A 13,735-nucleotide genomic window follows, 5' to 3' on the forward strand; every position below is an offset into this window, starting at 1 on the left:
ATAAAACCTACAGTTCCACGGTAATGGTCTTTTTTTCTATATTTTATATTTATATCTTATAGATATAGATAGGTTCAATCAAAAAACTTATAATCGCAGATGGGTTAAACGATTTACATGTTAGTCGAAACCTAGCGCATTGGTTCATAATATTAGTTAGAATTGGCTACTTGATAGTTGTATGAAATTTGTTTTATGAAACATTCCGCGCCCCGCAGGGAAGAAATCCAATTTTGGTAAATGACAACTCATTTACCACCACAATTGGATTTCTTTAGGAACGTTCATAGTTTCGTAAAAACGAAATATTGACATGATGATGAAAAAGTACCTGGGCTCCGACGCTTAATTTCTGAGAAGCAACCGTGAAAACCCTCATCACACACAGAGCCAAGTAGCCAATTAGTCAAGTTCATAGATGGTTTATCTCACATAAAATATCCACTACAATCATGTCTGGGTGTAAACCCATCTCTAGTTGAGATTTTACCTAGTACTGATAAAGACGCAGGAATCGCAGAGGCAGCCGCAGCAGCCTTCTTTCTTCGAGAGTTGTCTTTCTCCAACTGTGCGTCAATCTCTTTCTGCAGATCTGTCATTTCCTTTTCACCGTCCTCTTCTTCTATAAGCTGTACACATAAGATAACAATTTTAAAAAATACACAGTCCTCAGCTTTCCTAGTTGTCAGATCATTGGCACGCATATCATCCTTTACGAAATCAAGTCAGCATTTTTTGAGTTTGTCCCTTCTCGCTTCTCCCAGTGATATCTCGTTCCTGGGTTTTCAAAACATTTTTTAGTTACCTTCTGCAGTCGTTCTTTGTCCCTCTTCCTAGCAGCCCTGAATGCCGGCGGGTCCTGCTCTTCCTCCAGGTCCACGGTCATGAACTCGTCGACGGTCAGCGCGCTGGACGGCGTCTCCCCGAACTCCATCAGCCGCTTGCGTATCGTCGACTCGTGGACCTTTACTATTCGCACCACGTCGGAGGGAGTTCTCGAGAAGTTGTGAAGGCGGGCTGCGATCAGGATGGCTGGAAATCATGGAAATACATATCATTGGCTAAACAAACTTTTGTCTTTGGGCGACTTGAGTAAATTATGACACCAGTGTTAACAACAACACATAAAAAGTTCAATTATCAAAACATTTTAATGGATGCATTTACTTTAACTATAATTCTGAAATGTAAGTTAGATAAAACTCATGTAATTAAAGGATTTATTGTTCTAGTAGTTTAATTTGACGTCAAATATGACTTAAGTATATATTCGCCCCCAATCCACATCCCACTTGAGGAGCGAATACTTAGTGAATGTAATGTAAATGAAACTTTACAACATTAAAACCTTGAATTGACACTTTCCTGTAATTTGAATGTTATAATCTACCAGTCAATTAAAACATTATTAAAGAAAAACTGATAATTAATTAAGTTTAGTTTATTAGTGATAATAGAACCAGCACATTACAGACAGAGCAGCGCGGGAAGAGAGACGCAGAAGGCGGGAAAAAAATACACGACTTGACGTTTATCTATTGTCAGAATAGGGTGCGTTCTATATTTCAACATCCTCCCATAGACGCACGGAGACCCATCTTCAGACTGCAGTGTTGTAGCTTAGGCTGTGGTGTACCCTTTGTCAACACATCAGCTACCATGTCACCAGTGCTCACATACTGAATGACGATCCTCCCAGACTGCACCTTGTCTCTAACGAAGTGATGACGGATGTCAATATGTTTACTGCGGTGCCTGAAACTAATAGATTCTGTGAGTTTGATTGCACTTTGATTGTCACAGAAAAGCTTGACAGGTAGAGAAGCCAGCTGTGGCCAAAACTCTTCTTGCATTTGCTTAAGCCACATTGCCTCTTGAGTACAACTTGAGAGAGACATATACTCTGCTTCCGTTGTGGATAGTGCAACTGTTTGCTGTCGGCGTGAGTTCCACGAAATTGCACCACCCTGATGAATAAATACATAGCCAGTACATGATCTTCGGTCACTCTCGTTACTGCCCCAATTTGCATCACAATAACCTTTTAAAGTTTCTTCTTTACTGTCCCTCATATAATTCAATGTAAAATTTATTGTTACTTTTAAATATCTTAAAACTCTCTTGAGAGCATTCCAATGCTGCATCTGTGGCTTCGAATTAAATCTACTGAGAACATTAACAACATAACATATATCGGGTCTTGTACCCTGAGATAAATATAATAAACATCCAACCAACTCCTGATATGGATATACATTGCTTATAGATTCTTCTGTATCATTCTTACTAAACTGTGTTTTCGGATCTATTGGTGTACTGACACCATTACAATCTGACATTCCAAATTTATCCAACACTTCTTGAATATATTTCTTCTGGTTGATATTTAAAATTCCATTTTGTCTATCTCTTGATACATGCCAACCCAAACAATATTTCAATTCACCTAAGTCCTTCATTTCAAATTTTGACTTCAAATTATCTTTTATAAATTTCTTAGTATCTTTTGAACTTGTTAATAATATCAAATCGTCTACATAAACGGCTAAAAATGTTATATCAGCTTCACTCTTTATTCTAAAGTAAATACATGGATCAACAAGTGACTGTGATAGACCAATCTCTTTGAGTGCAGTGTCCAACTTCTTATTCCACTGCCTACTCGCTTGTTTTAAACCGTAAAGTGATTTCTTTAATAAACATACTTGGGATTTATTTTCTTCAAAACCTGGAGGTTGTAACATATAAATTTCTTCCTCTATATCACCCTGCAGGAACGCTGACACAGCATCCATCTGGTCTATATCCAGATTATACTTAACTCCAAGTGAAAGTAAGTATCTCAAAGATGAATATCTGATAACTGGCGAATATACCTCATTATAATCAAAACCTTTCCTTTGTGCACATCCTTTGATAACAAGCCTTGCCTTATAATTTACTATTTCACCTTTTTCATTCCTTTTCCTTTTAAAAACCCACTTACAAGATATAGGTTTTTTTTGAGGTGGCAAATCACATAAAACCCAAGTATTATTTTTCTTAAGTGACATAAATTCTAAATCCATAGCTTTCTGCCATTGCTGAGATTCCAGTCCAGACAAAGCCTCTTCAAGCGTCAATGGGTCCTGAACCATCGCCATACACGCATATTCCATCCCTTCTGTATCTTCCTTAACTTGACCTGACTTTTGTCCTCGAGGTCTAAGATTTATATAACAATCGGGCGAATCGGTGAGTGTATAGTCAGAACTAGGTACATAGGTATCATCCAGATCCTCAGTTGTATCCCTTGTGGAGTTGAAGCTCTCATCTGAAGTCTCTTGTTGCTCTGTAACAGCAGGACTGGAAACATCTTGATTATTACTGCTAGGTAGGTCTAATGGTATCTGTAAAGTGATAGGAGGCATTTTGATATTGGGTAATAAAACATTTTCATTATCAGGGCAATCTTCTAAAAATATCACATTTCTGCTCTTAGTAACCTTCTTTGTATGTGGGTCCAATAATCTATACCCTTTGGTGTTTTCACAATATCCAAGAAAAATCATTTCAGTTGATTTAGGATCCCACTTCAATCTCTTCTCTTTCGGCACATGTACCATGGCTTTACAGCCAAAAATTCTTACATGAGAAATGTTTGGTTTGTTACCTGTCAATTTCTCCAGTGGTGTCATGTAGTTAAGAGCTCTAGTTGGAGATCGGTTAATAATGTGAGCAGCTGACTCTACTGCTTCTGCCCAATACCTCTTTGATAGTCCAGCGTCCAACAGCATACACCTGGCTTTTTCTACAAGGGTGCGGTTCATTCGCTCCGCTAACCCATTCTGCTCCGGAGTGTATGGAGCTGTTGTTTGATGCCTGATACCATGACCTGTCAAAAAATCATACAATTGCTTATTTATATATTCTAACCCATTATCAGTCCTTAAAATTTTTATTTTTTTATCAAATTGGTTTTCCATCTCCTTTTTATATATTTCAAACACTTGTTTAATATTTGTTTTATTTTTCAAAAAAATATACATTAACTTTTCTTGAATAATCATCCACAAAAGTGATGAAATACCTGGCTCCACCCATAGATATAGTCTCCATGGGGCCACAGAGATCTGAATGAATCAATTCTAATGGAGCACAAGCCCTCATACCAGTATTATTAAATGGAAATCTTGTTTGTTTCCCTTTCAAACATGTAACACAATTGTTTCCTACATCTTCAGATTTATTAATTAATTTTACACCTTCAGTGCATAGTGGTAACTTCTTTACATCATTATAATTAAGATGGGCCATTCTCCTATGCCATGTGCTCATGCTATAACTATCTGAAGTTGAAATAAATGCATTGGCCTTAAATGTGTTCAATTTGTACATGTTATTAGTCAGTCTCGCCGTTGCTACTAATTGCTTTTTATCATTAAATATTTCACAGCCAGTTTTATTAAATGTAACTTGACAGCCATTTTTTGACAACTGACTAACTGATAACAAGTTAGCACTTAAATGTGGAACATATAAAATATCTCTCACCTGTATATGGTTCACTTTACCATCTTTAGCCAAAAAATCCAAATTTACATTACCAATTTTCTGCACAGAGACATGTGTATTGTTAGCTACCATTATTTGATCTATCGGAGGTGCCCTGACATCATACAAGCCTTCAGAACTGTTGGTCATATGTAGAGATGCTCCTGAGTCCACATACCATTCCACATTGTTTATTTTACCTTCAGAGGCTGAAAAAACTGCAGTAAAACCTTTATCACTATTATTCTTCTTTGTTTTACAGAATTTACTTAAATGGCCATACTTATTACAGCTGTAGCAACGGGGACCACGGGACTTATTATTTTTATAACTGTTTTCTGTTGTATTTTTGTTATGCTTTGTGTAAAGAACTGAGACATCACTATTTTTATCTTTCACTTCTTGTAATAATTTTGTTTTGATAGAATCTGTGCTTATCTTTACACCAGAGCTTTCTAGTCCCATGATCATTGGTCTGTATTGTTCCGGCAGACCAGCTAACATTAAAGTGCCCAACCACTCGTCGTCTACGTTAAAACCAATATTCCTCAATTTGTGGGCGGTGGTCACAATTTTATTAACGTATTCTTCGACATTGGCGTAACTTTCCAAGGTTGTGTTCACTAAGTCACGGAGTAAACCAACTCTTCTTGTCAAACCCGAGTCATCAAACGCTTTTTGTAGATTAAGCCACACCTCTCTGGAAGTTTTTGCGTCTTGGACATGTATATAGTTTATCGGGTCCACGAGCAATATTATTTTCGACTTCGCTTTCCGGTCGCGCTTCAGATCTACAGGTTTTTCTTCGGTGGGTTCTATGCACTCCCACAAGTCTTCATGCTCTAAATATGTCTGAACTGCGAATTTCCATGTGCTATAGTTATCACGTCCCATCAATTTATCAATTTGGATGTTGGACATAGCCATTTCGGTGCAATGATATGCAATTTTCTATGTCCACCTAAAATCAAGAAAATCACTTCGCGGAACTAAACTTTTACGGAAAAAATTACCTAAATCCCTAAAATATGGGATTATGGCCCATAACCTAAAGAAAAACTGATAATTAATTAAGTTTAGTTTATTAGTGATAATAGAACCAGCACATTACAGACAGAGCAGCGCGGGAAGAGAGACGCAGAAGGCGGGAAAAAAAATACACGACTTGACGTTTATCTATTGTCAGAATAGGGTGCGTTCTATATTTCAACAATTATTAATTATGAAATTCAATTACATAATTAAAATCAAGTGCCTAGTAAATTGTATTTAGTGGTATCATAAATCAAATTGTATAGAGCCAGAGAACATATGTCTCTAAAAAGTTTCTTTCTTCTAATGAACAACACAAAGGTACTTAATCGTTATAGCCATTATATCCCCATTGTTCGAAAACAGCCTTAATTGTCACATCTATGGTATTGTCAAATGTCATCTTTTACAACTGTCTTTAATAAATATGTTAATCAGGACCGGATTCAGGATGTCAGGGCCTGGCCTTTATGCAATTCTCATGTATCTCCTTTTTATCATCATGTATTCAATGTGCCTTTTTATATCTCGGATATTTCGGATGGTGCCTGTTTAATACCTGTACATTGTATTTAATAATGAAACGCGAAAGTTTAAAATTTATATTCAATTTAGTTTAAGCACGCGCGGGCCCTTTTCATCCGGGGCCCCTAGACAGTTGCCTACACTGCGTAATTGCAATGCGGCCCTGTGTATAATGCAATAAGTTAAATACTCATGGAACAAAACTTGGGATGGGGTCACGGATACATGTAGGCAGTAAAAATGTGGTAACAGTGTGCCCACAATGATCTTCAAGACGACCTTGGATATCTCAAAGTGAATAATGATTCTGCGAACAGTGCAGTTGACATATAATGAATCATTTCAGATATGTACTTGTATGTATAGATAAATATGCCTTACGTAGTGATAATCTCATTAGAATAATAGAAAAAAAAACATGTGAAAAATAGGTAAAAAGATGTAATCAATTTATTTCTGAGCGTCATTAATTTATGCACTATAATTTATGCCATACCACGGTAATAGAGACGAGTTTACAATGGATTTGGAAAGGTTGATGTTCTGGTAACTGTACATAACAGTTATAACTATGTCATTTCGGCTGAAAACCATTGGGTGCAGTGGGTATAAGGGCAATAAACATTATATGTCAGATAAGAGAGTGTTCTCACGAACATTACTCGTGGATATGTCATATAACGACTCAACTATTAAATTCACGAAGTGTAGATACTACACACTACTGGTATAGACTGCACATTAATCTACCCAAAGTCATTGCAAATTCGCCGCTATTCTCGCGGCACAGAGGTTCATGTGGGCTAACTTCATGTGCTTGATGGCTGTACAATTTAGGCCTGCCAGCCTATTTATTCGCTAATTTAATTAATTCACGCTTCCATTGTTCGCAGACAAGCCCTTTTGTATTTATCAAGTTGCACAATGTTAAGTGTAAAAATCTCGTCAAGTGCGAGTCGGGGCACGCGCTATGTTAGGGTTCTGTAGGTGCCCTAATTTACACAGACATATACAAATCTTTACAATAATGCAGGAAAGTTTGCTCCCATTGTACCTAAATTCAATGTAATGAATACCTAAGCTATTTTATTATTTAAATTGATATTGTAATCAGTTACATCAATGTATTAGATAGAACACACGAGATTATTGTTTACTAGCTTTTGATCGCGGCTTCGCCCGCGTTAATTTTCCGGGATGAAAGGCACCCTATGTTCTTCTTCATACTTTAAACAACATGTATGCAAAATTTCAAGAAGATTGGTTGAGTATAGATAGCGCGTGAACAGTTCACAAACAAACAAACTTACTTTCACATTTAAACATTACTTAGGATAGGATTAAGATTATTTGGTCAAGGAACCCCAAAAAGAAAAGGTTACATAACATTTCATAACAGTGATAATTCACGCGGTTACATACAACGAAACGTAACTTGGTGATTGCGAATCAAATTACAGTAAATTGGGTCGTAATGGCAAAGGTGTTGGTATGGTAAAGGTTGAGATGCAGTGCAATGATAACTTAAAATAAGTAAGTTATAATTTTTGATACTAGTCTTTATTTCCACCAATAAAAAAAAAATTAGTAGTGCTTCATAGAACTCTTCGGTACTAATTGTCGTCAGACTCTTGTTGCATTTAATTGGTAGTGACAAAAACATAATGTCCCTGCGTAAACCGTTGAGAAGTTCTTAGTAGGAGCCGATCCTGGGTGCACCTGGTCATGTTTAATCATAATAAAATAATGCATTGTCATGGAAATTGAAGTCTACCTACAAAGTTGAAATTTTCCAAGTCACTTCAGTCCTCCAGTCACTGGACCTCCTGAGACACCAGTGTCTCAGGACCAGTGATATTCAACTTGCAAGAGATTACAGACAGACGGGACAGGTGAAATGAAATGAAAGGTTGAAAAAACAATATAGGAAGATTCTTAAAATAATTTACAAATCAAATCGAATATAGCAGGTTTATACAAGTAATACGCTTATTTAAGCACTTAGCGAATAGATAATGAAGTGGCATCGATGACATTGCTATATCGAGATTATCAGCCTAATAAATAGATTATTTATTTCGTAACTTACGCAAAATATTGATTGTATTGTTACGCAATAATAGCATTGCTAAATCTCGATAATGTTGAAATGGACGTACCCACAGTGGGGCACCTGATTAAAGCAGCTGTTATTAGTATTTTTAGGTTTATGGCTAACTAGCGGCTCGCCCCGGCTTCGTTCGGGTAAAACTATAATAAAAAAGGAGTCTATGTCAATCTTGAAGGTTTCGTCTATCTCGGTGCCAAATTTCATCAAAATCGCCCCAGAATGTTTTTTAGTTTCTTCATTACAAACTATATTTGGTAAGATTGGTTCTGTGTATAAATTGCAGTAAATAAAGAGCATTTCTAAATTTCTATTAGGTATGTTTACCGTATTTTTTTACTTTTACTTAACCCTTAAAAATTCTGGTTACGCCCACGACTGTTGATGAGGAAGTTAAAAAATAAGAATAGTGTGACATCTTCGTAATCATTGATGAAAAATTTTTATTCAGATTCATAGATTCTAGCTCGCTCGACCTCGAGTACAAGGAAAAGTCTGCTTGTTGTTGGATGTTATTGAATTTCAATAGATTTAATACCTGATTAACCGGACCATAAACAATAAGCTACGATGTTGACAGCGTCCGGTTTATAGATAGGTACTTGCATTTTCATTTTTCAACAAGAGTTCGATTGCATTTTCGATTTATTTTCAAGATGTTTCCTGAACTTCAAATTGTTTATGCTCAATACTCAGAACCTTAATTGCATAGTATAAAACTGTAATACAAAATACATTATACCCTATATGTAATTGTATTTTAGATGATGACAATATGCACAAGCTCCTGTCGAGTGGCAGTAGCAGGTGAATCTTAGTAACAACGGTTGTTTACCAAATGTGATGATGGCGCCATTTTCCTTTTCTTGCGTTGACTTGCGTTTTCTTCTTTTTCTTTTGTAGTAATTGTCTACGCCAAAGTACGAAAAAGTAAGACTTTTCCGTGACCTCATTGCCTGGTCCCTGGCATCCTTTTGGAACACAAGTCATGTCATTTTCTCTTCTGCCACGGCCAAGCGAAAGCGGCAAAGCAAGACATGTCCCTATACTTAATTTGCTGGTTTACGCAAGATGTGGCCGCACCACTTCACATACGTACATACTCGTTGTACTTACGTGTTGAGCAATATATTTATGTGCCTAAATTTCATAGTAAGTATAAAAAAGAAAAAAAAAGATTCTTCAATCACCAGCTCCACAAATCCCGGAGGGTCGTCGTCCCGAGTGGATGGAGTCTTTCTGCATCCTCTTCACGAGCCTTAGGGCCGTGGTGGTGACCTCGTGCAGTTTGCTCTCGAATTGCAGCTGCGATGCGAAGCGAAGTATGTACATACATGGATCTGTAACAATTTAAATAACATAGTTTTATATACCATAGAATGGAAAGAAGTCAGGGATAGAAGAAGACAGAAGATGCATCCCAGCAGTGGGACATATAGGATTTTTTAAAATATACATATTATATATACATACTAAGCGTGTGAAAAATAATATAGAAAGCTTCAAATTTTGTTTTTCTACTATTTTCTGTTTCAATGGCAAGATTTGTAAGCATTTTGATGCTCTAACAACAGAATGCTTACAAACCTAAGCCAGGTTTGTTAGTCATTATTCTTAAATAGTAGTAGTAATAGTAGTTAAATAGTAATAGTAGTAGTATTTTATTTATTAGCATTAGAATATTATTAGGATGTTCGTATTATAGTGATCGAAATCTACAGAGCTAGCGTTATTTTTATGTCGGTCTTTTTAGCATCATTTCTGCTTACAAACCAGATTTCCTTTTCCGTGATTGAAATCATAAAAGGTATTTTACATAATCTACTGATCAGCATAATAAAAATAACGGTAATTTGTCACACTTTAATAAATAAATTTGTCTTAATTCGTAAATTACACAAAATAATTACACAATATATGATATGGTATAATGAGAATAACGTCAATCATCTTTTAGAACATGTTTTTTATGTTCTGAATATATTTCCTTGTCCACATTAAATTTACAGGAAAAAAAGTTATTTTTGTTTGTATTGACTAAAGTCAACGAACTACATGGTGAAACGAGTTTGAACTTGGAAGCAATATATCAGTGTCGACAAGGTCTTTGCTTCCATGTTCTTAATTCAAATTGAAAAACTTTTTTTTTTCATGCAGTACGAAACGGCGCATAAAAATATTGTTCAACATTTTAATAAGTACTTACAACGATTGTACAGATACCTACTCCACAAAGTTACAAGCATATTGCCCTTTAAAACTGATATAAGATCAGAAACAGATGGAGGAAAAAACACCTAATCGGGCAAGCGATCAGCGTAGGATTTGATGGTCAAAGTCAAAAACAACTAGCGGCCTGCGCCGGCGCAGCCTTCAACCTCACTTTGCTAATTCCGCTTCCCGCCGCTACTCAAGGTGGTCTGCTATTCACTGTTACTACATTTTAGGAGAAACTGACCGTTGTTCAGTCTATTTATTTATTGTTTCTTTTGGTTATAAGGTACTTGATGAAGGGTATTCAACAAGAGAGAGATAAAGACAAATAGAGAACTAGAGAAATAGGTATGTTTAAAAAAATATATTATTTGGCAAGAAATGTTTAAAGGATTTCAAAATTTATTTGGAATGTTAAGATTTTTAAATGGATTTAGTGACATAAATATGCTATTAGTTATACAAATAAAATACCCGTTAATTCAACTTATGAATTCCTGCGTAGTTGAACGTTAAGGATAAATACATATTAAATAAATAAACAACAAGTAAGCTAAGAATTTGCACAGATTCATTAAACATAAGTAATAGTTTGATCAGCTTTATTGTGCTGTTCAAATATCGCCCGGTTCTAATACGGCATAAAACTTATAAAATAAATCCTTAGACAAAACAATATTAAGTTTAAATGCATCATTTTTATTTTGTATTTTTTTTTGATGTACAAAAAAAATTCATTCATAATTATTATTAGCTATCGTCATTTTCTTATAAAGCTTCATTATGACCCTGGTAAAAGTTGCTGAATCATACTGCATTGAATCATGTGATCAAAAAGTCACTGCTATCAAACTATTAATCGAGTCAAGGGCTCCGACTATAGATCACTCCTAAGACACTCACTTTTCGCACCATGACGAGTGGATGACTCGGCACTTTTCAATAGGCTTACCAAAGATAAAACTGCAGATGTACTGCCGCGGCTTCGCATTTTACGTACCTATGTATAAACCTTCCGGAATAAATTGTCTAATTAACAGTGAAAACTGCATCAAAATCGGTTGCGTTATTTAAAAGGAGAAAGCTTAGAAACAGTTGACGACTTTGTTTTAAACAACGCGTATGTAGTGACATTACGGTTAGAAATACATATACGTGATCATTCAGACATTTTAAACTGTGATTATGTAGGTATCTAATCTGTCAGTTTTTAATATTTTTCCCATATTATTGCGTATGTACCAATAAACTACGAGAAAGATAATTTTCAAAAATCAATAAAAAAACTAACGACATATTCTTCAGCAGTACTGTATGAACCAATTATTTTTGTACCGAAGTAATTTTGATGGTGCGAAATAGTTTATTCAATAAAAACTAAACCTTAAACCACGAGCTGATGAGCAAACCACGACCTCCATTGTCCGGGTGGCAATGAGACCGTCTTCACGGACAATTTTCCTGCTATGGAGCACTCCACAAGCTATGTTCATACAGTACAGTCAGCTTGGTATACTATCCCAGGGCCTCCCAACTGTGAGTCGTGACGCCCTGGGACGTCGCGGCATCGTCCCAGGGGTACGAGGAGAAAGAAATGCGAGTGGCAATTTGTAAGCTAAAGCCCCGTTTTAAACTATACTCAGGAAAGCAAGCACATCCATCTCATTAGGGGCCAGACAGTTAGATAAAATATCTCTTTTTATTTTTATGTTTTGAATTTGTTCTCATTTAATAAAAATATAAACGTGTTGTATTACTAGGCTAATAGCCTACGAAAAAGGGTTTGTTTTTTTTGGGGACTGGGTTGAAGGGGGTCGTAAGAAATGGTAAAGACCCAAGTGATTCACAGTACAAATAATTTGTGAAGCCCTGTAATATTCTATTCATCCTATTAAAAAGTAAATATAGACAAACTAATAGGTTAAAATATGGTCATTAGTGTAAACGCATAGAGATAAATTGAATTTTAAATAATCTAAGAGTGTGGTAATATTTGTGGAATAGGAAAAGAAGAAGTAATAAAAAAGACTTAAGAAAGGCAATGACAAACAACGAGCATTAACCAAATAAAAAATAAATAAAAAAGCAAACGAAACGGATAACCGTCCCATGGTTGATGACGTAATAACTGCTGCAAATACTTTGGCCAAAAAAGAAAGATAAAAAAATAATCAGTAATTTACAGAGAAGACTATACCCTGAGTACATGACACATAAAGCCGCTGTAGTTGGAGTAACCCGCTCTGCGCACACGCATGGTTATGGTCCACTTACAGACGCGCCCTGCGCGACTTGCATGCTGATGACCTATCAGTCACAATCACGCACCAATCGTGGACGCAGATGCATCTGGCAATCGATTTTCAAATCAGATTTGGCACGAATATTTCGAAACAAATTGTCGCTTGTTGGCGATTTTCGATGAATTGATAAATTTAATAAGTTAGTTCTACAAGCCAAATAGAGGATTTAAACGACATACGTTATATGGATAGAGGAAATCCTGGATTAAGTAAATAGTAAAAAATTATCGAATAACTATGTACTACATTAATAGACGTAAGATTACATACATAATTATTTAACAAAGAAATGTCAAGCTTTTGTAGTTTTAGCATTAACAACTTTTATCCTTACATGGCGACCCTGACAATTTTCATAGCTATACATAGGGGAAATATTTAACAATTAAGATGAAAGTAACAATCATCACACAACTAAGACCCCACATATAAATCATTCAGAGGGAATGCGAAATGAAAACATGCAACATATTATTATGTAAATAAATGTACCTAGTACATAAATATATTGGTATTGTTTTGTTGAGCTGTCAGTTTAATTTGTGGACATTTTTTAAATAAGATAATTTTTAAAACTGACAGGTAAAGTCACTGTGCAGTTACACGGGACTTGTTGTGATCTATATAATTGATATCAATTTATTTATCGTAATAGTTCGAATTAAAACCGGCAAGCGATTACATCCTTTTAAAACAGAAATTATTAAAAATTCAAGTGGCACGGTTGCCACTTGAATTGTGATATTGTCGAAAAACAAGAAGACATCCTATATACCTAGATATGCCAGTGTTGGAATCTTGTTGAAGTGAACTAAAAAATGCATTAATAATTATTTGAAAATTCGCGAAAATCAATGTCAAATAATGAATCTAAAACTTTGTATTCCGCTAATATACGATTAAATTAATTTTCATCAATAAATTTAATCTTACAATGTAATAAATGCCGAAAAGAAGAGTTATAAAGTAATTCAGAACCAAACCCAATGTATTTACTGTAATGACAGCATTGTACCATGTA

At 35.5% G+C, this 13,735-nt stretch overlaps 1 protein-coding gene across 1 annotated transcript in view; it reads right to left on the bottom strand.

Annotated features, from left to right (window-relative positions):
* The window catches only part of Brf (Brf RNA polymerase III subunit), a 33,698-nt gene that overhangs the window by 6,935 nt on the left and 13,028 nt on the right, over positions 1 to 13,735 (bottom strand). The window contains exons 4-6 of the mRNA XM_053758135.2: positions 9,388 to 9,537; positions 806 to 1,032; positions 491 to 629 (exon numbers count right to left, since the gene is read on the bottom strand). Of these exons, the coding sequence (XP_053614110.1) occupies positions 491 to 629; positions 806 to 1,032; positions 9,388 to 9,537 (516 nt within the window). The remainder of the gene's footprint in view (positions 1 to 490; positions 630 to 805; positions 1,033 to 9,387; positions 9,538 to 13,735) is intronic.

The sequence above is a fragment of the Plodia interpunctella genome, chromosome 17 (assembly GCF_027563975.2).
Source record: "Plodia interpunctella isolate USDA-ARS_2022_Savannah chromosome 17, ilPloInte3.2, whole genome shotgun sequence".
Taxonomy (NCBI): domain Eukaryota; kingdom Metazoa; phylum Arthropoda; class Insecta; order Lepidoptera; family Pyralidae; genus Plodia; species Plodia interpunctella.